Source organism: Cervus canadensis, chromosome 3 (assembly GCF_019320065.1).
Source record: "Cervus canadensis isolate Bull #8, Minnesota chromosome 3, ASM1932006v1, whole genome shotgun sequence".
In the NCBI taxonomy this organism is placed as follows: Eukaryota; Metazoa; Chordata; class Mammalia; order Artiodactyla; family Cervidae; genus Cervus; species Cervus canadensis.
Window position 1 is genome coordinate 112,504,448 of NC_057388.1, and position 22,456 is coordinate 112,526,903.

General features: G+C 54.4%; 1 protein-coding gene across 14 annotated transcripts; it reads left to right on the top strand.

Annotated features, from left to right (window-relative positions):
• On the top strand, positions 1–21,347 carry ZNF775 (zinc finger protein 775). Of its 14 annotated transcripts, XM_043464079.1 has the most exons (5): positions 597–684; positions 10,024–10,095; positions 10,775–10,839; positions 11,505–11,622; positions 19,061–21,347. In XM_043464079.1, exon 5 carries the CDS (start codon positions 19,075–19,077, stop codon positions 20,575–20,577), a length of 1,503 nt encoding a protein of 500 aa, XP_043320014.1. In that variant the 5' UTR covers positions 597–684; positions 10,024–10,095; positions 10,775–10,839; positions 11,505–11,622; positions 19,061–19,074; the 3' UTR covers positions 20,578–21,347. The 14 variants fall into 14 exon arrangements, with proteins under 14 accessions (XP_043320002.1, XP_043320001.1, XP_043320003.1 ...); XM_043464074.1 differs by lacking the exon at positions 11,505–11,622; XM_043464075.1 differs by lacking the exon at positions 11,505–11,622 and having other exon boundaries at positions 19,064–21,347.
• Positions 21,348–22,456: the final 1,109 nt, after the last annotated feature.

Sequence of the window (22,456 nt, forward strand, 5' to 3'; positions counted from 1 at the left end):
CGCGTGTGCGGAGGGCGATATCTCTCTGGTCACACGAGACGCGAACATCTCTAACACCTGGTGTGCTGTCGTGCAAAGTGCCACCACCATGATACATGTACACTCGAGTGTGAGCGTCGGAGCGGGCTCCGTGTGTCTTTTTTATTTCCTCCAGATCCCGGCACCTAGTGCGGTGCGGCGCGCAGCTGGCGTCGGACCGAGAGTGGCCCAGCGACTGGATCGGTTTCAGAGAGCGCGTCTGCGGGGCAAGTACCGGGAGGGGAGAGCTCGGCGGATGGGAGGAGCGGGTGCTGCGGCACCGTCAGGTCACCAGTCACCCGGCGTCGCCCCCATCCCCCCTTCCCCACTGGGAGACCAGAGCCCTGCGCCCGCCTCGCGGCAAGAGCTTTAAAGTCAGGCTGGGCCGGTGCTGGTTTCACTGGAGGCGGGGTCAGCCGGCCCGCCCCAGCCATTGGCTCTGGAGAACAAAGGGACCGCCCCGCGGGCTTCTCCGATAGGGCTAAACTGGTCATCTGAGAGGCTCAGCCAATTAGACGGCGGGGCGGCCCCGGGGACGGCCGGGCCCGCCAGCCAATGAGGGGCGCGGGCCCGCCCCGCCCGCCCCGGGACTGGCGGGGCCCGGAACGCAGTGCCCAAGTCGCCCCGGGGTGGCAGTTCCCGTTAACCTTAGCCACAAAGTCAAAGGTATTTATTCCCGTCTCCTCCCTCCGAGTCCCTCTGAATCCGGGCGGGGAGGGGCGTGCGGAGGGACGCGCAGTGTCGCGGGCCAGCGCCCGGCTCCTCCCGCGCCGTTTCCACCCAGCCTCGGGCTGGGGGCGGCCTCCGGGGTCCCCCGAGCCCCCCGCCCCTCGCGCTCTCAGTCCCGAACTTTCCCCACCCTCGCACAGCTCCCCGGGAAAAAGGGGCTCGGGTCGTGCGTGGGGAGGGGCTGCAGGCCGGGGCTGAGCTGGAAGCGGGGGCGTGAGATCTGGAGAGGCGGGGAGGTGAGCTTGGGGTGGGGAGGACTGCCCCTCGGCCTCCCCTGCCCACCTCTGGGCGCGCTCTGCCAGAGCCGGTCCCGAGGTTTGGGAGTGATGCCAGCCTCCCCCAGAGACCGAGTTCCTGCAGGGGCGGGAACCCCAGTCCTCGCCGCAGAGTGACACATAGTAGGTGCTTAATAAATGATTAAATGAATGGGCCTGAGCTTGGGGACGAGAACAATGAGAGGGAAGCACCACGGAAATCAGTCGAAGGGGTGTGTGGGTGTGTGTGTGTGTGTAGGGGTCTCCCCGAAACCTCCATTCCAGGAAGACGGGCACAGGAAGCCAAGATCTTAGTGGGGGTGGGGGTCGGCGCTGGGGGTTTCTTCCCTCCTGAAGGTGGAATATATGGAGATGCGGTTGCTCCAGCCCTTTGGGAGCTTGTAGCCGTGGCAGATGTTGGAGGACGGAGCCTGGTGCGTGCTTGGTCCTCCCGACCTGGGATGGGGTGTGGCCAAAGCCCCGAGGCAAGGTGATGGCCAGACTCCACTGTTAGGTGTCCATTTTGGGTCCCAGGGTTCATCTGTAAAATGAAGAGGTTAGAGGGTATTAGTCTCCTTTCAGCTCTAAGGTTCCCTGGTTCAGTGCTTCTAACTTGTTTCTTTTATTTAAATATTCCTTTATTAACATTTTTATTAATGGTTTACAGCATTCTGGACCTTGTGCTGGCTGTTGGGGAGAGAAAGGCTCCCTGTGTTAAGATGTTTACAGTCATGCTGTTGAGGCAAATTATATTTTACACCATGTGGATGGTACTGGGTTGAGTGGGTGCATAGGTTAAATGGAGAAGGTCCTCACTCTGAGCCTGGTGAATCCATACGGGCTTCCTGGTGAAAGTAATCCCTGGTTTGGTCTGGGCAGAGAAGAGTTGGGCAAGGGTATTCCAAGACTGATCACAGGTGTTGCAGACACAGCAAGGTCAGGGAGCTGCATTTGGGGACAATGGGATAGGTTGGTGGTGCAGTGAGAGGTGCTCAGAGGCCAGATTTTAAATGGTCTTGCCACGAAATTTGTAGAAGAACCTGAAAGTACTGGGGACCCGCTGAAGTTTTTAAGCAAAGGAATATCATGTTTAAATTGTAATTTTAGGAAAATTGCTCCGAGTCTGGGTGGCAGATGGATTGGAGAGCAAGGTGAGCGGTAATATGGGTGCTGCTTCCAGGTGAGCTGAAGCTTGTAGCCGTGGCAGATGTTGGAGGTATTAAAATAGCACTAATACGATTTAGTGGCCTGTGGACTGTGAGGGCTGCACTCTGCAGTAGTGAAAGATGATGAGAGTTTTGAGAGGTCTGGAGAGTCCCCCCTGGAGGGGCGAGGGATGCCCAGGGCAAAGTGTAGAGCTGGTCCGTGCACCCCTTGGTGCAAGCTTACCCCCTTGGTGAGGGGTAAGCTGTGGAATCTCAGGTTTCCTAGGATGGGGGTGGCCTGCAGGGAAGTAGCAGGCAAGCTGTGCAGAAGACCTGAGCTCTAACTCATCCAAAAAGGGGGAAACACTCCTTATCCTTGCCAAGCTCCTGTGAAGATAGCGAGGGATGGAAAAGCGTTTATGAATTAAAATGTGATAACTGTTCAAAGTGTTGTTAGCAGCTGGTTTCATCCCTTGCCTTCGGTCAGGTAACTGGGGTCTCCAAACCCTGGCAGGCTCTTGAGTCTTGGACTGGGGGCGGAAGAATATGGGTGCTGCTCTGTCTTCTGAAGGGAGATGGGTGAGCAAAGACTGGCGATGCGGATGCCATGGGCGGGGTCAGGCCTGGGGCAGGGAGGCGGGGCGTGGGACGGTCCCAGCAAAGGTGTGGGCGGGGCGGGTGGAGCAGGAGTCCCCGGAAGGCGGTCCCTTGGGGACTGGTGTGGGGGTTGAACCCAGGACCTCTGGGAGGTGGGCGGGCGTGATGGGATTGGGCAGCTGCCCTGGCCAGCCGTGGACCTGATTCCCAGGGAATGTTGAGGCTGAAGTCCCTAAATTGGGCTATTCCTGTCAGGGCAGCCGTGAGGTACCGTTCTGAGGTCCAGTTGAGGAGCAGGGAGGGGGTGACGGCCATTGAGCGACCTAAAAAGAACTCCTCTTGCACCTCATGAACCTTTCCCCGAGTCCTTTCGCAACGTTTGCCCGCACTGCTTGGGGTAACAATTCTACCCAGAGGACCAAGTGTGATTTCCATTTGCAGATGGACACACTGGGGCCCAGGGAAGGAGACTGGCTGGTCCAGGGCCATCTGGCTAACCAGAAGTAAGCCGGGTCCCCAGGTCTCAGGCCTCCCGGTCCAGGGCTCCTCCTCCTTCCTACCGCCCGGTCTCTCTGTGGGATGCTGGCCTGCCCCACCCCCTTGCTGCCCGCCTCTGTCCCCTCTCCTGGGACTGAGGACCACGGTGTTTGGGAACCCGAGGCCTGAAGATGCTGGTGTAGGAGGAGGGGAAGAGGGGGCACCTAGAGACCCTAACAGTAGGCATGCAGGGGGACACCTGATCCAGTGGTGAATAGACCCCAGGAAGGAGGGAGGAGCAGGGAAGGCAATGAGACAGGAAGATGGGGTGGGGGCCCTGGAGGGGCTTGGGAGGTGCTGTGGGACTTGTAGAAAGATGCTGGGCGTGCCTGATGCTGGCACGTGGGTTGGAGGTGGGCCTGCAGGTGGGGGTGGAGGTGATGCTCACCAGGTCTGCCTGTCTGTCCTCAGCACGGGGCCCTAGAAAGTGGGAACGGCAGTTACCCTGCCTTTTTGATATCATTTAAAAGCCACTTTTTGGGGATCGATCTGTGTGTCCTCTTCGGTCATAAACTCTGGAGGAGAGGGAGGTACGAGGTCTGGTGGATCCAGGGATGGGAGTTCAGAAAGGGTGCTGATTATCCAGGGGCCAGCCAGAGACCAGGCCTCCCGCATGTGTGGCCTGCCTGGGATCGGCTTTGGAAAAGGGCCTGGGGGCTGTCTCCTGGGAGACAGAGGCTGGATGAGCCCCTTTCCTCCCAGTAGAGTTGGGGTGTGAGGCCCCCGGGCTCGCCTGAGCTGGGCCGGCAGAGCGTCCAAGGCTCTTTAGTCCAGCCCCCTGCCTGGCACTCAGGCCCTGCCCCACTCAGCCCGGAGGAGACCATCCTCCTGGCTCAGCTTCCATCTCCTGGGAGAGGTGGTACCTGGAGCTGCCCTGTGGAGCCTGGCTCCTCAAGCAGCCTTGGCCCTGAGAGCTGTCTGCGCTCTGCTCCCCTGGGAGGCCAGCTCCCGTTGCTGAGCAGAGTGTGGAGTTCCCATGTGGGCTTCGGGGGCCTCTGGAGACTCTGAAGCTGCGTGAAGAGGCCAGTTTAGAGTGAGCCGGCAATGAGGGTATCTGCGGAGAGGGCTCAGAACCTTCAGGTGTGGGTTGTTCTCAGGCCCTGGTGATGGAAGAGAAGAGACGATTTATAGGCTTTTAGGAAGCCGAGTGTTTCCACACCTGCTGTTGGCAGCAAACCCCCATGGCAGGCGTTTTCCGTCACCTTCACCACTGGGAACCCAGGCGGAGAGGAGCAGTCGTTTGCCCAGGGCAGTGGGGCTCGAACTCAGGGCCCCTGATTCTGGGTGCGGGTGTGTGTGGGCCTGAGTAGGGGGCAGCGCTGGGAGTGGACTGCAAGGGGCGGATTTGGAGGCTCAGCTTCCCACAGGAGCGGGCAGCAGCCTGCTGTCGCCTCCTGGCCTGACCCCTCCAGCCTGGCCTTGGGTCTCGGGCTGCCCTGGCCTGCTGGGCACAGCCTCATCTTCTTTCTAGAGCTTTCTGAGCCCTTCCAGCTTCTCTCCACGCTGACTCACGCCGCCCCTGCCCTCAGCTCACCCCACAAGTGACCCAGCAGATGACTCTTCCCTATCCCCTCCATCGCTTCCCGGCTCCCTGTGGCCTCGGGGCCCCCCCGAGTTCCGTTCCTTGGAGCAGTGGACCTGGAGGGCTGGTCGTAGCCCTGTGTCAGCAGGGAGTCACGTTGCTGTTTTCTCCAACAGTGAAAGGATAGTGACTTGTGCTCACGTGGTTCACGGTGGCTCACTTGTATCTCTGTGGATCTGTAGGGGTGTCCATGGGTTTCTTCATATTTCAGCTTCTCTGTACTTTGCATGTGCAGTTTTGCAAGTGTTCTTGTATGTGTGAGTATCTCTGCATTTCTGCATCTTTAAACTCGTGTGTGCTCAGCCATGTTGGATGTGAGATAGGATTGTGTCTGGATGTCTTTGTGTGCACTGAGGGTTCTTATGCCTATGATTGTATTGTATCAGTATCTTGTTAGTTGAAGTATAGTTGACTCACGATGATGTAATTTCTCTTGGACAGCAAAGTGATTCAGTGATACATATATATATATAATGAACTATATATATATATATATATGCATGCATATATATACATTATTTCTTTTACTGTTTCCCACTGTGGTTTATCACAGGTTATTGGATATAGTTTCCTGTGCTCTATAGGAGGACCCTGTTTTTTGTTCATCCTCTATATAATAGTCTGCCTCTACTAATCCCAAACTCCCAATCCATCCCTCCCCCGATACCCTCCCCCTTGGCAACCACCTGTGACTGTAACCTTTAAATGAAACGTCCACTGGGATGAACTGAACTCCGTTTCCCAGGCAGAGGACATCATTAGCTCGTCCTGAGGTGTCTGTCGTTTGTGATGAAGCCCTGGGGCCAGAGGACCCCCCTCATCAGTCCTCCCAATTTCATGCATTCATTCAGTATAAACCGAGCACCTTCTCCTTCTTGGGCCCAGGCAGGTGGGGACCACCCCCACCCCCACTCCCCGGAGCTTTATATCTCGAGCAGAACTTTGTGAACTTGGAAATCTTCTCTTCCATTGGACGTTATGGTAGCTCTAGCCACATGTGGGCGTTGAGCACTTGAAACGTGGCCAGCATGATTGAGAAACTGAGTTTTTAACTTAACGTATAGACACTTAAATAACCACATGTGAGTACAGAGGGCAAACGCCTGAAAATGAGGTCCTGGCAGCTTCAGGTTTGGTGTATCCCTCACCTTCTCTTAGAGGCAGCGTGGTCCAGGAGAAGGCGCTCTGGCTGGGGTGGGCAGCCACCCACCTGGCCCATCCCAGCTCGTTCAGTTCTTGAGCAAATCGCTTAACGTCTTGGAGCGGAGCCGTGTATCTTTAGAATGAAGCGGATGATGCTTGCTGAGTGCTTGGTACACAGTCCGTCTCCCGGTCCCTACTGAGTCTTGGCTGGCCAGCCCCTCTTCTTCCCAGAGCCAGCTCAGTACTGAGGTGTCCAGGGAAGCCCCCACGCCCCCCTCAGTGAGTGAGGTAAGGACAGACAGGGTCTGTGTGTCCCCGGAGGACTCTGAGAGTGCACTGTCAGGGTGGAGGCTGGCTGGCCCATCCCCAGCTAAATGCTGGCCTGCGCTTCTCCCTGGCGGTCTTGACTGCTGGTATGAGGGCAGGGGGTCAGTCAGCTTGATGGGGAGGGTACCTTGAGAAGACCGCCCCCTGTCCACCGTTTCCCATGGGGAGGGGCTCTGAGCAGAAGCGAGCAGTGGCCAAGGACGAGGACCTGGGTATGGCCCTGGGGGGAGCCAGCCTGGGAGCTGGGCTTTGGCCGGAGTGTGGGCAATGCCACCCCAGAAGCCTCAGTTCCCGGTGGAGGGCACGTGGCCAATCCTGTTCCACTGGTGACAAAGGCCACACGAGGTGCCATCTGCTTCTTCCCCACCTGGGACCTGAGTCTGAAGAGAGCTGTCCTGGCCTGGTGGGAAAGATCCAGGGCCCTGAGATCAGGAGGATGTGGCGGGGTAGCCTGGATGTATCCCTGCTTTGACCCTTCTGGCCCATGGGCTTTGTCCACCCCCTGGCCGCTGTGCACCTCCCCCTCCTCAAATTCCCACTGAGCCCAAAGCTCCTCTGTTTCCTCCCCTCCCCTCCCAGATTGCAGCCCCTGCTGTGGACCACGGTCCCGATTCGTGTGGCCTGGCGGTTGTCATGGCAGCTGCCCAAGAGGCCTTCCCATCCCGGGGCTCTCATCCCCACAGGGGCCTGACCCAGAGCCGGGACTGGGAAGGGGGAGGTGACAGGGCCCTGTACTGAGACCTGGCCCTGGTGGGTGTCCCGGCCTCCGTGGGAGCTGCCAGGCAGGGAGGGGAGAGGTCATCGGAGGCCAGAGTCGGGGCGCTGGTGGATGGGGACCAGCCTCCCCACGGCCGGGGTGTTCTGCTCGCCAGGTCCCTGGGCTTGTCTCCCTCCAGCCAGCTGAGCGATGTGTCTCGTGGTTGAGAAGGGGCGGGCAGTGCCATGTGGCCGGGCAGGGTGTGCCGTGGCCTGGCCGTCCTGGAAGAACACCGCTACACACTGGGCCCTTCCGAGGTCTGGCCGTCTCAAGGGTTTGCCTGCAGGACTCCTGTTGGCCTGGGTTCCAGCCACATCCCCCCTGAGCACGCAGGTGGAGGCGGTCCCCCAAGACACAGCCCCTGGCCCTGCGCCTGTCCCCTGTGCCTGTCCTCCTGTGCCCTGCCCTCTCCTTTGTCCCTTCTTCACCTCGGCCCATGAGGGTCCCTTCCTTCCATTTCCACTTCTGGTCTTTGTTGGACCATGAGCAGTTTGGTGACACTCCGTAGACTGGTCACCAAGAATCGAAGCCCTTCTGCCATCTGAGATGATTTTGAGTTCCTGGATATCTCCTAAGACAGAACGGATCAACCAGGACATATTTGATTTGGCTGTAAAGACCTCAGTTGTGTTGTGTAGGAGTTTCATAAATGAAGCCAAGACCCACCCGCTGTCCTTGTCCTGAATTGTGGCCCGAGCCTCCATCCTCCATCTGAGATTCCCTGTGTTGAGGTGACCTCCCCGTCACCAGCCTTCTGAATCTCCTTGGGCAGCCGTTGACTCTCCAGTAGGTGAGAGGCTGCCCCACAGTGTGGGATGTAGAGTAACCTGGAGGGAAGAGGTGGTGCTAAGGCAGGCGCACCAGCATCCATCAGGGGCCCTGAGGGGGTCTTTCTCTTGCCCTCCTTTGCGGCCCTCTTTCTTCTGCACCCCAGGCAGGTTTCAGCATCTCTGAGAACCCACAGCTGGAGTACGTAACAGACCCATGTCAGGGAAAATGGAGTTAAAAACAAAATCTCCTTCCTACCCTGGAAAGGTCTGCACCAAGATAGAAGGGAAAGAAAACAGTTTTGTTAGTGGATAAGCATTAAGCCAGCAAGATGCACGTTATGGGTGATGTGCTGAGACGGCAAAGACAGAAATGTCATAGCCCAGCAGATGCGACCCCACTACATACAGGTTCTTGAGGGAAAGTGTAACCGGTTCTGGGTGAAGGGACCTGATAACACCATTCATCACACAGAGTTTGCCCTACATTCACCTGGAATTGGCGGCCACCCGGGAGAGCTAACTGCCTTCATGCAAAGGAAGCACACACTTCCTGGATCTCGGTGACGATGGGAGGAGGCTTGCAGCTTGGAGCTGCTGAGTTAGGCTCCCACCTCCCACGGGAGGGGACACTGGCTGCTGTTCCCTTGATGTTTGCGCTTCAAAAAGATGGCTCCCAGGTCCTTGAGAAAGGGTCCTGGCAAGACACTTCATGAACTTTTCAAAAGATTTACATATACCTCGAAGGGACAGAGAGAGGGCTTCCAGTTAAAAGTTTTTTCTAAAGAAAATGGAAGAAAGGGGAGGGAGTCTCTTTCCCTTTTCTCAGTAGGGAGAGAGACTTTTCTATCAGATTTGTGTTTCCCTGACACCCCTGGCCCCCTGCTCAGATTCCCAGCCTGGGTCCCTGCCCTGGAGTAGCTGCTGGGAGGGGAGAGGACTTGGGAGAGAGAAGCGGGGAGGCTATCCGGGGCCTGAGGTGCAGAGCAAGAGGGGTCTGGGGCCCCTGTGCCTGAGTGGTGGCCAGGCCCTGGTGTGTGGGGCAGAGGCTGGGGCCCATTGGGAGTGCAGGGGGGCCAAGAGGGGTACTGGCGCAGGAAATGAGATCCATGTCCTCAGGAGGGCCTGCCCACAGCACCACGGGGCAGCTGCCGCACCTCTGAGTGCCCACAGCTGGCCGCCTGTTGGTGCCACACACCACTGTTTGGTGCCAGCCCCTGTCGGATGGCGGAAGTGTCGGGGAGGAATGGGAGGTGGAGCCAGTGTTGTGATTGTACACAGGGTCTCCAGGGAAGACCACTCAGAGCAGGTGACCTTTGGGCCTGGAAGGGGCAGTGGCCACACAGGGACCTGGGAAGGGGGCGGCACCCCAGGCAGAGGCGACAGAGCAGCAGGACCCCGTCCTGATCGTGTTCCAGGCACCAGATGAGCCAGTTGGGAGATGCTCCAAAGACCCAAGCTTAATGCTCACCGTGAGCCCGGAGTGGTGGGTGAGGGACCAGGCCTCTGGGATGGTCCCCCACCCCGGGGCTGGGAGGGGGGGATGGCAGGGAGGCCCTGGGAGGGTTTTTCACTGGGACATGGACAGGAGCTTTGAAGGACAGAGGGCTGGTGATTTTGGAGGGACAGTTCTGACCACCCCCCCGCCAGGGTGTCCTTGCGCCCACGAGGGGGCATCTCTAGACTTATTTGAGTTTCCTGGTTCTCATGTGTGGCCTCCTGCATGCCTCACCCCGCGGGTGTTGAGAGTGTGGGCATCAGGCTCTGGCCTGGGGGTCAGAAGCCCCAGGACCCTGACCAGCTCTGCCGTCTGGCCACCTCCGTGAGTGGGTGCATGTCGGGGGGCTCAGGTTTTCTTTAGAAAGTGGGAATTGTACACATTTTACTTGCTGAGCAGGTATATCTATGTGCTCTGAAAATTCCTGCGTGTTTCAACAGAAGCCATAGGTAGAGAGACGTCAAAGAGAGGGACTGAGGACTTCCCTGCTGGTCCAGTGGCTAAGACTCCACGCTTCCACTGCAGGGGGCACGGGTTGCATCCCTGGTTGGGGAATTAAGATCCCATATGCTGTGTGATGTGGCCAAAATTTAAAAAAAAAGGGGGACTGCTCTGTGTGAGGTCCATTTGTCTCAGGCCAACCCTCTTCTGCTTCCATCCCACCCACAGGCGGCCAGGCAGGGAGCTGGGCTGATGCAGACGGGCCTCTGGGGATGGAGAATGGCCTGGTTGGCGGCACAGGTAAGAGCAGGTGGGCAGGTGTGAGCCCTCCGCAGCCTCCTCCCCAGCCCCGTCCTTCTGCAGCTGAGCGGGGCTTGCTGGTGGCCAGTAGACCCACAGTGTAGGACCAGGACACCAGGGTCACGTGAAAGGATGGAGCAAACACAGAATTGGGGGCTAAGAGCTGGGCAAGCCCAGCCCCTGCTTGCCAGGCTGGGGCGCAGACACACACACCACACCACACCACACACACACACAGACACAGACACACACACACACACACACACACACACCAGTGCTCTGGAGAGGACACGTGGTTAGAACAATCAAGCCCTGCTGTCTGTCTGTCAGGAGCGCGTTTCCAGTTCCGTCCATGAAAGCTTTCTGGGTCTGTCTCAGCTGATGCACTCAGAGGTGGTGGGGAAACACAGCAGTTAGTCCTGGTGTCTCCCGGGCAGGGGGCGGGCGCCACTGAGAGTGGGAAGTGCCCTCTGGAGACCCCTCCCCAGCTGCCCGCTTCCTGCTTCCAGGATGAAGCAGCCCCGGGCCCTAGACCCTCTCTCCCAGCCTCTGCAGCAGGCCCTGCAGAGGGTGCGGCTGGGCCGATGGGAGCTCTGAGCCCAGGAGAGGGGACGGGACCTGGGCGCTCTGCCCCTCGTGGGCACAGTGACCAGGTTTCCTTATCTCCTGTTCCCTCCAGGGGAGTTGCCCCGAAGGCCCCAGAGCAGCCCCTGCCCCCAGGACAATCACTACGGTGGACCTAAGGTGAGACAAAAATCAGGCAACAGAATAAGAAAGAAAAAAAACACCGGCTCACAGGGGCCAGTATGCTCCATGACACGCCGCTGTTCTGAGACTGAGTCCTGACACCGGGCAGTAAGCAGAGCCACCCACTTCCCAGGCTGTCACTGTGAATGCTGAGAGCACTCGGGGGTGTGTGTGTGTGTGTATGTGTGTGTGTGTGTGTGTGTGTGTGTGTGTTATGCTGACATGGCAGTTCCAAAAGATGCTGACATTATGGCAGTTCCAGGAAAACCCAAGGCAGAAAGTTCCAAATGTTTTAGCTGAAGGGCTCTTTTTTTTTTTTCCCCCAAATTTTAATTTTTTTAACACCAAAAACATTCTGCATTGGGGTATAGCCAATTAACAATGTTGTGATAGGTTCAGGTACAGTGAAGGGACTCAGCCATACAGATACATGTCAAACCTCCCTCGCATGCAGGCTGGCACATAACATGGAGCAGAGTTCCATGTGCTGCTCAGCAGGTCTTAGTTGGTCGTCCATTTTAAATATAGCAGTGTGTCCATGACCTTCCCCAAAGTCCCCAACTGTCCCTGCAGGACCCTTTTGCCCACATAAACTCATAAGGGGGATCCTAATTCAGACACGAGCAGTGGGCTCCACCAGGCTTTCTCTGTCCATATGGCAGCTCCACCACCAGGAAGAGGCGGAAAAACCCCGGGGCCTGGGGACCCCTAGGCCGCAGCCTTCCAGGCTCCCGTGCCTGCTGGCCAGGCTGAAGGAATGACTCTTCTGGACAGCTGAAGGTTTCAACATAATTGAGACTTTACCTCTTTTAAGTACCCTTTACTTTTTTATTTGTATTTGAATGTATTTTTAATACATTTGTGGTAAAACATAGGTAACATGAAATCTACCCCTTTACCCACCTTGAAGGGTACAGTTCAGTGACACGAAGCACATTCACGTAAAGGCACAGCATCATCACCATTCATTTCCCGAAGTGTCCCGTAACGTCAGAACCTGTACCCACGAAGCAACAGCCCTCCGTTCCTTTCTGTTTCTTCTGAACCATGGAGACGTTTTAAAAATGATGCTTCTTTATGCTGACTGAGGAGCAGTACCCTGGGAACCGGCAGGCGGAGGCCTGTTTCCCTCTGTGTCAGTGTCTGATCCCTAGAGGAAGGTGCCCGGGATGGTCGAAGTCACGGGTCCACACCCGCCATCCCGTGCTTCCTGGCCTCCCCACACAATTCAGCCACGTATACCCAGCTGGGCCCTGGAGCAGTGGATGGAGGTATCCTCTGGGCTTTCAGGCTCCACTATACATCTGGCTGGGAGGGTGAGCCTTCCGAGGCATCAGTCAAACATGATTGGATGTCAGGCCAGGTTTAATCAGGGAAAGGCAGTGGTTTTTGTGGGGTTCTGGGGGCATTCGTGGGCTTCCCTGGCGGTGCGGTGGTAAAGAATCTGCCAGCCAAACAGGAGATGGGGGTTTGATCTCCTGGAGAAGGAAGTGGCAACCCACTCCAGTATTCTTGCCTGGGAAATCCCATGAACAGAGGAGCCTGACGGGCTACAGTCCTTGGGGTTGCAAAGAGCTGGACACGACTTAGCGACTGAGCAGGCACGCATGGGGGCATTCATGGGCGCCTCGTCACTTGGGCACAGCAGTGCCCCTCTGACCTGACTGTATTTGGGATTCACTACCCGACCACCATCTGGACAGCTGGGCCTGTCAAAGACGTCCACTGGCCAACAAGTCAGTGCATCTAAGGGAATGTTTTTATAATCGATGAAACTCATTACACATGCATTTTTGATTGCTGCCAGTATACAATTTAAATCACTGCTTTCATTTTCAAATTACTACTCCTGATAAAATGATTTCTCACAACCAGCACCTGGGGAGGACCCATGGCATTGTTTTGCCAGGAGGAAAGTTGGCCCCTTATGGGTGCTTTCTGTAAGGGAACCCCCACTTGCCTCCCCCAACCCCCCCACCCCCCGCCCCGGGTCACCACATTGGTTTCTATGCTCTCATGGGGCCAGTGAGGCTGTGGAGTGGAGCAGAGCTCTTTGGTCTCAGAACTAAAGGCCACTGGATCAGAGGGAAGGTTTTCTCTTTATTTCCTAAGATAGTTAAGATTTACAAACTATAATGTTTGAATTTTTATGACAATACTCAAATAGCACGTACAAGGTGCAAGTCCCCCTTGCCTGTCCATCTAGTCCTGCTATGGTCCATATCACCCGCCAGGTGACCACCATCTTGGGTTTGGTGTGAACTGGCCTGGATTGAGCATGTGAATATACACAGAGAAGCATGGCTTTATTTTCCATAAATTGGAGCAGACTTCTGATACTGATTTTCAATGTGCTTTTTTTTTTTTGGTGTTGTTGTTGTTTGTTTTCTCTTAAAATCTTTTGAAATCTTTTCATATTAGCATTTATAGCTCTTTTCAGTCTCTATACAGTTCTCCACATTATGAAGGGAGTGAACATTGTATTCGATTATTGTTGACAGGTAATTTGGTTGTTATCCTCCTTTTCACTTATTACAAACAGCGCTTCAGTGAATATACTTGGACATTCCTCTTTGGACTTGCATGTATTTATTAGGATCAGTACCTATTGTGAAATTACTGGGTGGAAGAGGTGAAGGATTGTTGTTCTTCACTTGCTCAGTCAGTGTATCACTCAGTCGTGTCTGACTCTTTGCAACCCCATGGGCTGCAGCACACCAGCTTCCCTGTCCTTCACCATCCCCTGGAGTTTGCTCACACTCACGTCTATTTAGTCAGTGATGCCATCCAACCATCTCATCCTCTGTCATCCCCTTCTCCTCCTGCCTTCACTCTTTCCCAGCATCAGGGTCTTTTCCAATGAGTCAGCTCTTGGCATCAGGTGGCCAAAGTATTGGAGCTTCGGCATCAGTCCTTCCAATGAAAATTCAGGGTTGATTTTCTTTAGGATGGACTGGTTTGATCTCCTTGCAGTCCAAGGGCTCTCAAGAGTCTTCTCCAACACCACAGTTCAAAAGCATCAATTCTTCAGTGCTCAGCTTTTTGTTCAACATGACAGAAAGATAGAACACATTTATAATTTTAATAAGCACTGTCAAATTATCCTCAAAGAGTCTGAATTCATTTATGCCTCCAGCATATCCGTGTTGTACTTATCCTCCTGTGTAGTTTCCATGTGTATCATGAAGTCAGGATATTATCAATTTCTTCAATATTTGCTGGTGTGATGGGTAAAGAGATGCTACACAGTTATTTGGCACTTTGCTAATTACTAGTGATGGTGAGCCTCTTTTCATCCATCTATAGGGGTCCTTTATATAAGTGAAAGTCATTCAGTTGTGCCCAACACTTTGCGACCCCATGGACTATACAGTCTATGGAATTCTCCAGGCCAGAATACTAGAGTGGGTAACCTATCCCTTCTCCAGGGGCTCTTCCCAAGCCAGGAATCAAATGGGGTCTCTTGCATTGCAGGTGGATTCTTCACCGAGTTATCAGGGAAACCCCCTTGGTCTATTAATATTAATCCTTGGTCTACTATATATCTGCATATGTGTTCTCCTAGACATGTGCTGGGAGAAGGCAATGGCACCCCACTCCAGTACTCTTGCCTTGAAAATCCCATGGACGGAGGAGCCTGGTAGGCTGCAGTCCAAGGGGTTGCAAAGAGTTGGACACGACTGAGCGACTTCAGTTTCACCTTTCACTTTCATGCATTGGAGGAGGAAATGGCAACCCACTCCAGTGTTCTTGCCTGGAGAATCCCAGGGACGGGGGAGCCTGGTGGGCTGCTGTCTATGGGGTCGCACAGAGTCGGACACGACTGAAACGATTCAGCAGCAGCAGCAGACATGTGCTATCCAGTAGGTGGCCAATAGCCACATGTGGTTATTTAAATGTAAGTTAATTTAAATGAAAGAAAAGAAGTTCAGGGCCTCGGCTGTACTCGCTGCATTTCCAGTGCTCTGGAACCATGTGTGGCTAGAGGCCACATGTATTGGGCAGCTTGGATGCAACAAAGCATTTTCACTCTTGTGGAAAGCTCTGTTGGGAAAGGCCGCCCCAAATGATCATTTCTACTTTACTCATGTGTGGGACTTTTGTCATACAAGTGTTTTAAATTTATTTTTTATGTTTTGCATCCTATTTAAGAAGGTTTTCAATTACCTCTGGATTCTAAACAAATTCTCCTAATTCTTCTACGATGTGTATTTGCTTCTTTTAAACCAGCACTTAAATCCATCTGGAACTGATTTTTATAAACTGTATGAACTGGAAACGTAACTTGAATATTTTCCCCAAATAATTAGTTTGTCCTAAACTGATGGATAGGCCAGCCTTTCACTGTTGACTTGGAATGCTACTGTGTATATTGCTACCGTGTATCACTTATCAAATGTTTCTGTTCTCTTGATTTATCTGTTGGTTATGTGTATTCAACATTTATAATTGTTTTTAGTTGGTTTTTTTTTATTTTTTGGGTGGGTGAGACCCTCACTCACAGCCTCACCTTACCTGGCTCACTATGGAGCAGCCATATCAATAACAACTGCATCTGTCAAGACTTTTTAAAAATGGACTTCATTTTTTAGAGCAGTGTCATGTTTATAGGAGAAAATGCAGAAAGTTCAGGGAGTGCCCTATGCCCCCTCTCTCCAGTTTCTCCTATTAAAAAAAAAATTTTTTTTTAAGATTCTTTTTTTTTTTTAATGTGGACCATCTTTCGAGTCTTTATTGAATTTGTTACAGTATTGCTTCTGTTTTATGTTTTGGTGTTTTGGCCATGAGGCATATGGGATCATAGCTCCCCAGGAACTGAACTTGCACCCCTTGCATTGGAAGGTAAAGTCCTAACCCCTGGACTGCTAGGGAAGTCCCCATTTTCTCCCATTATCAACATTTTGCATTGAGTGGTGCATTTGCTACAACTGATGAACCTTTGTTAATACATTTTTATTACATAAAGTCCATAGTTTGCATTAGGGTTCACTCTTTATGTTGTGCATTCTGTGGATAAATGCTTAACGTCCTATACCCACCACTATAGTATCATATGGAGCAGGTTCACTGCCCTAAAAATCCTCTGTGCTCTGCCTCCTTCATTCCTTCCCCCAGATCCTTCAACCCCTGGCAACCACTGATCTCTCTTTTTACTGTCTTCATAGTTTTGCCTTTCCAGAATGTCATATAGTTGGAGTCATACGTGTACCTTTTCAGATTGGTTTCTTTCACTTAGTAATATGCATTTACATTTCCTCCATGTCTTTCCATGGCTTGAGAGCTCATTTCTTTCTATTGCTGAATAATACCCCATTGTATGGCATACCACTGTTTATCCATCCCCCCACTGAAGGACATCTCTTAGATGCTTCCAGGTTTTGACTGTTACAAATAAAGCTGCTATAAACATCTGTTGGCAGGTTTTTTTGTGTGGACCTAAGTTTTCAACTCCTTTGGGTAAATATACAGGAGAATGATTTGCTGGATTGTGTTGTAAGGATATATTTAGTTTTGTAAGAAGCTGACAACACTGTCTTCCAAAGTGGCTGTACCATTTTGCATTCCTGCTAGCAGTGAATGAGAGTTCCTGTTGCTTCACATCCTTGTTAGCATTTGGTGTTGTTGGGGTTTTGGATTTTAGCCATTCTAACAGGTGTGCAGTGATGGTATTGTAGCTTTTAATGTTGCATGAGCCAAATTCTTCCTTGATCATTTTTAGAATTTGTGGGTGATTTACTACACAGTAAATTTTATAATTTACTTAATTAAGATTATACTGAATTTGAACATTGGTTTGGAGTGAAAAGCTTCTTATCTAGAAATATGATGTACCTGTTCTTTTATTTACATTTTTATTCATTCAATAAAGTAATAGTTTTCTTTATGTTTTGTTTATAAATTAGGTATACTTACAGTTATTTTATTGCAATTTTAAAAAGTTATAATTTTAATGTTTTTTAAGCTGCTAGTTTTGCTGAAACTTTTTATTTCTAATACAAACTTCAGTGGATTCTCATGTAAATGATAGTTATAGGTTAATGATAATCAGCAAATGACAGTTTTCTCTTAATCTCCAATATTTATATGTATCTTTCTTTTTTCTCCTTGTCCTCACTGGAATAGGCTTCTAATCTTTTGCCTTCGGTTATTACATTTGCTACAGTTTCTAGTGCAGCTCCTTTGTTTATTTCAGGAAATTTCCTTATGTTCTTAGTTTGCTAAGAGCCTTCTTCCTTTCTTTTTTCTTTTTCCCTCCCTCCCTTCCTCCTCCTAACTTCCTCTCCTCCTTCTTTTCCTCCAGAAATGATGTTGAATTTTATTGTGCACCTTTCTCACCTCTATTGAAATGGTATAAGGTGTTTAATATTTAAAAAGTCAGTGTCATGAACTGTGTTGAGTCATCTTTGTTTTCCTGGGGAAGATCCAGCAAAGTCATGAAATGGTTGTTCTCTTAACATTGCCAAACTGGCTTTGCCAGTATTTTTGCTTGTTTGTTTTTTTACCTCTACTCTCAAAGAATGATAAACCTGTAATTTCCTGCCTACCCAACGCTTGCCTTGTTTTGGGTCATGTATCATGTAAGCTTCCAGCACATCCCCCCCCACACCCCCAGCCCCCCACCCCCCTGCCTGCCTAGTCATGGTCATGGTCTGTGTAAGCTGGGAATAGTGCTTCCCTTGAAGTTTTAGTAGAGCTTGTTTGTACAGTTAAGTGACCTGTTGCCCATTTTTGAGGTTCACTTTAGCTTTCTTTTCAGTCTCTTCTATGTTTATGCAGACACGGTTTCTACCTCCTCGAGTCAGTTCTGTTAATTTATTTTCTCACCAAATCATCCATTTTACATAGGTTTTTCAAATTGATATGTCTATACATAGGTTTTTGGGATTTATCAGAATCCTTTTTATATCTTTATGTTCCCTTTATCCTGTAATCTCTGCTTTCATCTGTGTTAATTCTTTCCTCTTACTTCCTTTGGGTTTACGTCATTGTCTTTTTAACATGGGCACCTGTTGTTTAGGGTTTCTCTCCTTTGTTCACAGTTGTTTTTTTTCAACTTTTTTGGGTTTTTTTTTGGCTGCACAGCATGTGGAGTCTTAGTTCCCTGACTGGGGATCAAACCCACATCTGCTGCTGTGGAAGCATGGAGTCCTAACTACTGGACTGCCGGGGCAGTCCCTGCTTCATCTATTTTTATAGGCCATAAATTTTTTTATTGACATATAACACACAGAAAAGTGCACAGGTCTTGGGCTCTATAAATTCTCAAAGTGAGCATGCCTATGTAACCAGCACCCAGATCCATAAGGAGAATATATCCACCCCAGAAGTGCCCCGGGCCCCCTTCCAACCACAGCACCCTCTGTCAGGGGCATTACTCTTAACTCTAACTCATCCTTTAGTTGCCAGCTTTTGACCTCTGTATAAATGGAATTCAGATAGCCTGTATATGTAGTGTCTGTAGCAGACCTTTTCCATCATGGCTTATGTCCAGGAGCCTGGAAGCAAAGTTCCCAGCAGACCTGAGTCTGCTCTAAGGGGCAGGTTAGTGACAGACTGTGCCGCGGGTGTGTAGGCTTCCTTTAGTACAAGGATGAGGCAACACTTGACCTGTTCTGGGTGCTGAGAGCTTTCTGGCTGGCTTTCTTGTTCTTGGTTTTGTTGAAGAAAGGAGAAGCTGCCAAGCAGGTGAGGTGATCATGCACCACAGCTGCTGCCTGGGAGCTGCCTGGCAGTGATGCCGGGCTTGGTTGCCCAACCTCTGGGGGACTGGGCACGCACTCACCCAGCAAGCGCCCAGCACGTCCATCCTCTTAGGATGAAAACAAGATGTTTTGAAACTTGGCCACGTTCCGCTTGCTCCCGGGGTCGGAAGACTCCCCTGGATTGGCTTCTTTATCTTCTTTGCGTCTCCTGGCCCTCAGGGTAGAGGAGGCGGGCAGCAACGTGCTTGGCATCTGCAACACTCACCGTTTCTTTTTTCTCTGCCCTCCTGCACACTCCTCTGACTGTATTGTCCTTCCCACCCTCCCTGCTCTCTCCTTTGCCCCATTGCCTCTTCTCCCTTTACTATATTCCGCCTGCATCCTTTTCTGCCCCGTTTTCTGCCCCGCCCTGCCCCCCTGATACTCCCTGCCCCCCACCCGCCCTTTGCCTCCACCCTAGGGGCACAGCACCCACCGAACGACTCTCCCTGACCTCTCTCCCTTTCCCCTGGCAGCAGATGGGCTGGTGATGAAGATCAAGCAGGAGACGCCCGAGTGGCTGCTGCAGACGCAGGCCGAGCTTTCGCAGAAGGATAAGGAGAACATTTTCCGGCGCCGTCGGGTGCCCGCGCCATGCCAGACGGCGGCGAGGAAGCCTCGAGCCTGGGGGCGCCCGGACGAGACAGGGGGTCCAAGATGGGCCCCTCCCCCTGAGCAGGACGTGGGGCCGGCAGGCCAGGCTCCGGGGGCGGCTCCCGGCCCCCGGAGCCCGGCTCTTCCTGCCGGCGAGGGTCACTTTGTGTGCCCGGACTGCGGTAAGAGGTTCAGCTGGTGGTCGTCGCTGAAGATCCACCAGCGCACGCACACGGGCGAGAAGCCGTACCCGTGCGGCAAGTGTGGCAAGAGCTTCAGCCAGAAGCCCAACCTGGCGCGCCACCAAAGGCACCACACGGGCGAGCGGCCTTTCTGCTGCCCCGAGTGCGCCCGGCGCTTCAGCCAGAAGCAGCACCTGCTCAAGCACCAGAAGACCCACTCCCGGCCCGCCACCCACCCGTGCCCTGAGTGCGCTCGCTGCTTCCGCCACCAGGTGGGCCTCCGCATCCACCAGCGTGCGCACGCGCGGGACCGCCAGGGTGCCCGCGCCGGGCTGCCGGCACTGCGGCGGAACGCCGCGGCACCCCGGAGCCGGCGCCCGCGGCCGGGGCCCCAGCGGGGCCGCCCCGAGTGGGCCTGGCTGGGGCTCGGCCAGGGCTGGTGGCGCCCTCCCGGGGCCCGGCCCGCCGCCCCCGGCGAGCCGCGCCAGTTCATCTGCAACGAGTGCGGCAAGAGCTTCACGTGGTGGTCGTCGCTGAACATCCACCAGCGCATCCACACGGGCGAGCGGCCCTACCCCTGCCCCGAGTGCGGCCGCCGCTTCAGCCAGAAGCCCAACCTGACCCGCCACCTGCGCAACCACACGGGCGAGCGGCCGCACCCCTGCGCGCACTGCGGCCGCCGCTTCCGCCAGAAGCAGCACCTGCTGAAGCACCAGCGCACGCACCAGCCCGGTGCCCGGGCCGCGCCCCGCCCCGGCCGCGCCGCACTGCGAGCCCACCCTCGCGCGCGCTCCGCGGCGGCTGCCGTCCCGCCACCCGCCCAGGCCGTACCTGGCCTGTCGCCGCCGCCCCGGGGCCCCTCGCCCGCCCGGGGACCCGGGGACCTGCCGTGGGGCCGGGCGCGGCCCGGGGCGCCGGGCGAGCCGCGCCAGTTCATCTGCAACGAGTGCGGCAAGAGCTTCTCGTGGTGGTCGGCGCTCACCATCCACCAGCGCATCCACACTGGCGAGCGGCCCTACCCCTGCCCCGAGTGCGGCCGCCGCTTCAGCCAGAAGCCCAACCTGACGCGCCACCGGCGCAACCACACGGGCGAGCGGCCCTACTTGTGCGCCTCCTGCGGCCGCGGCTTCAGCCAGAAGCAGCACCTCCTCAAGCACCAGCGCGTTCACCTGGGGGCTCTGGCGCCCACCATCAGCGCCAGGGGAGACGCGCTCTAGTGCGGCTGGACCCACGCAGGCCCGTGGGCGGGGTGGGAGGAGGCTTGCCTGGTGCGTGTGGGCGAGTAACCAGGAATGATGGCGCTTAGAACTGCAGGGGCTGAGACCCTCTCCAAAGGTGCCTTCCTCAAGGCTCCGAGACCTGACTACAGATCCCAGGAGCCTCCCAAAAGGGGAAAGGGAAAAGCCCGGGGAAGGGCCGAAGGCAGAAATATCACATCCCGCACTGTGGAGCCTGGACGTGTCCTTCCTTGGAGGTGACCCCAGCTCTCAAGCATTGCATGAGGGAGCTGTTGGAGGCCCTGGGTGAGATGGCCCAGATCTGGGCTGGTCAGCTGTGGCCGTCCAGGGTCCATCCCTTGGGGGGGGGCGGGGGGGGGGGCGGTGAGTCTCAACAGACTGAGAGATACCCAGATGGGAGCTAGAAGCTGCAGCTGGGGAGGGGCGAGCATGTCCCCAGTGTGAGGCCAGTGCCCAGCACTTAATGGCCACTCATGTGTTAGGAAGGCGTGAACGGCTTGATGACCCTCAACCCCGAGTGCCCCACTGCCCTGGGTGCTATCGTGGGCGGCCTGACCCTAGGACTGCGGTGTGTGTGTGTGACGGTCACGGCTGGGACTCGGAGGGTGGTCTCACTGGGGTTTGGTTCCTTGAGGAGGGCCCTGCAGAGGGAGGGTGCCCAGCGTGCTGCTCCTGCTTGGTGGGAGCTGCCTGGGACCCTTATTGATGCCGATGTCGCAGAAGAGAGAAATGAAGGACTGACTGCCTCACGTGGTCTCCTTGTCCTTTCTAAGCTGCCCTCCTGAACTCTGGGTCCGTGTGTGCTGGGAGGGATCCATTTGTTCCCCACCCCGGCTGGGGGCAGCCAGTCCCAGTGGCCAGTTCTTGCTGGGGGTGGAGGGCAGGATTCTCTTCCCCCTTTCCCTCTCCAAGACAATTTGATCGCTTCTCACATAACCCCCTCGACCTCCAGGCCCCCAGAGGTCACAGCTCACACCCTTCCAAAAGCAGAGTCTTCTGGGGCCCTAGTGCTAACAGAGAACCCAGGCCTCCAGCCCGACCGTGGCCTTGGACCACATCTGCCCACGTGGGAGAGGAGGGGATTGCCAAGGGGGTGGGTATGGGGGTACCAGGTTTGGGTAGCTGGAAAGTGGGAGGGGAGAGGGGGACCCTAGGATGATTCTGTAGGAGGAGCTCTGCCTTCCTGCCTCCCAGGGACCCGCCGGGTTCTCCCTTGAACTCAGACAAGTGTGACCTTCTCTGGGATCTGTGCGGTCACCCTGGCTTCCGGCCACCCCTCTTTTCAGGTTTTGTTTAATCCCTTTCATCTGGCAGAAGCATCACAAAAAGACATGGAGGTGATCCAGCTTCTCTGGGTAACACAATGCTGGGGATGGTTAATGTGCAGGTGGGGCTGCTGACTCGTGGTCCCGGCCTTTGATGGCAAACCACGCTGTGTGAGACCTCATGAGTAGACGAGGTGTGTCCATCTAGGAGTTCAGCTCTGAGGACCAGCGGGGGCCAGGTCACAAGGGTTTTCCCGGGCAGGCTCTCTGGCCCTCCCCATCTCCAGGGGCTCTGCTGTCTCCCTGCCCTTCTCCGGCAGCGCCTCCCCCAGCCTGCCCTGCTCAGGGAAGCCGGGATCTCATTAAAACCCACTTTAACGATGGGGAACTTGTTTCCTCAAATCCTGAGGCCAACTCATGCAAGCCTTCCTCCTCCAGGAATCATCCCAGAGGTACCATGTCTGTGTTAGAGCCGGGTTGGATCAGGTTCCTGAGGGGCGGGGCAGGCAGATACTGAAGAGATCAGCTGGGCAGGAGTTTCTGTACAATGAATGTGTTACCATTCACAAATGTCCTGTGTTTGATGATCAGAT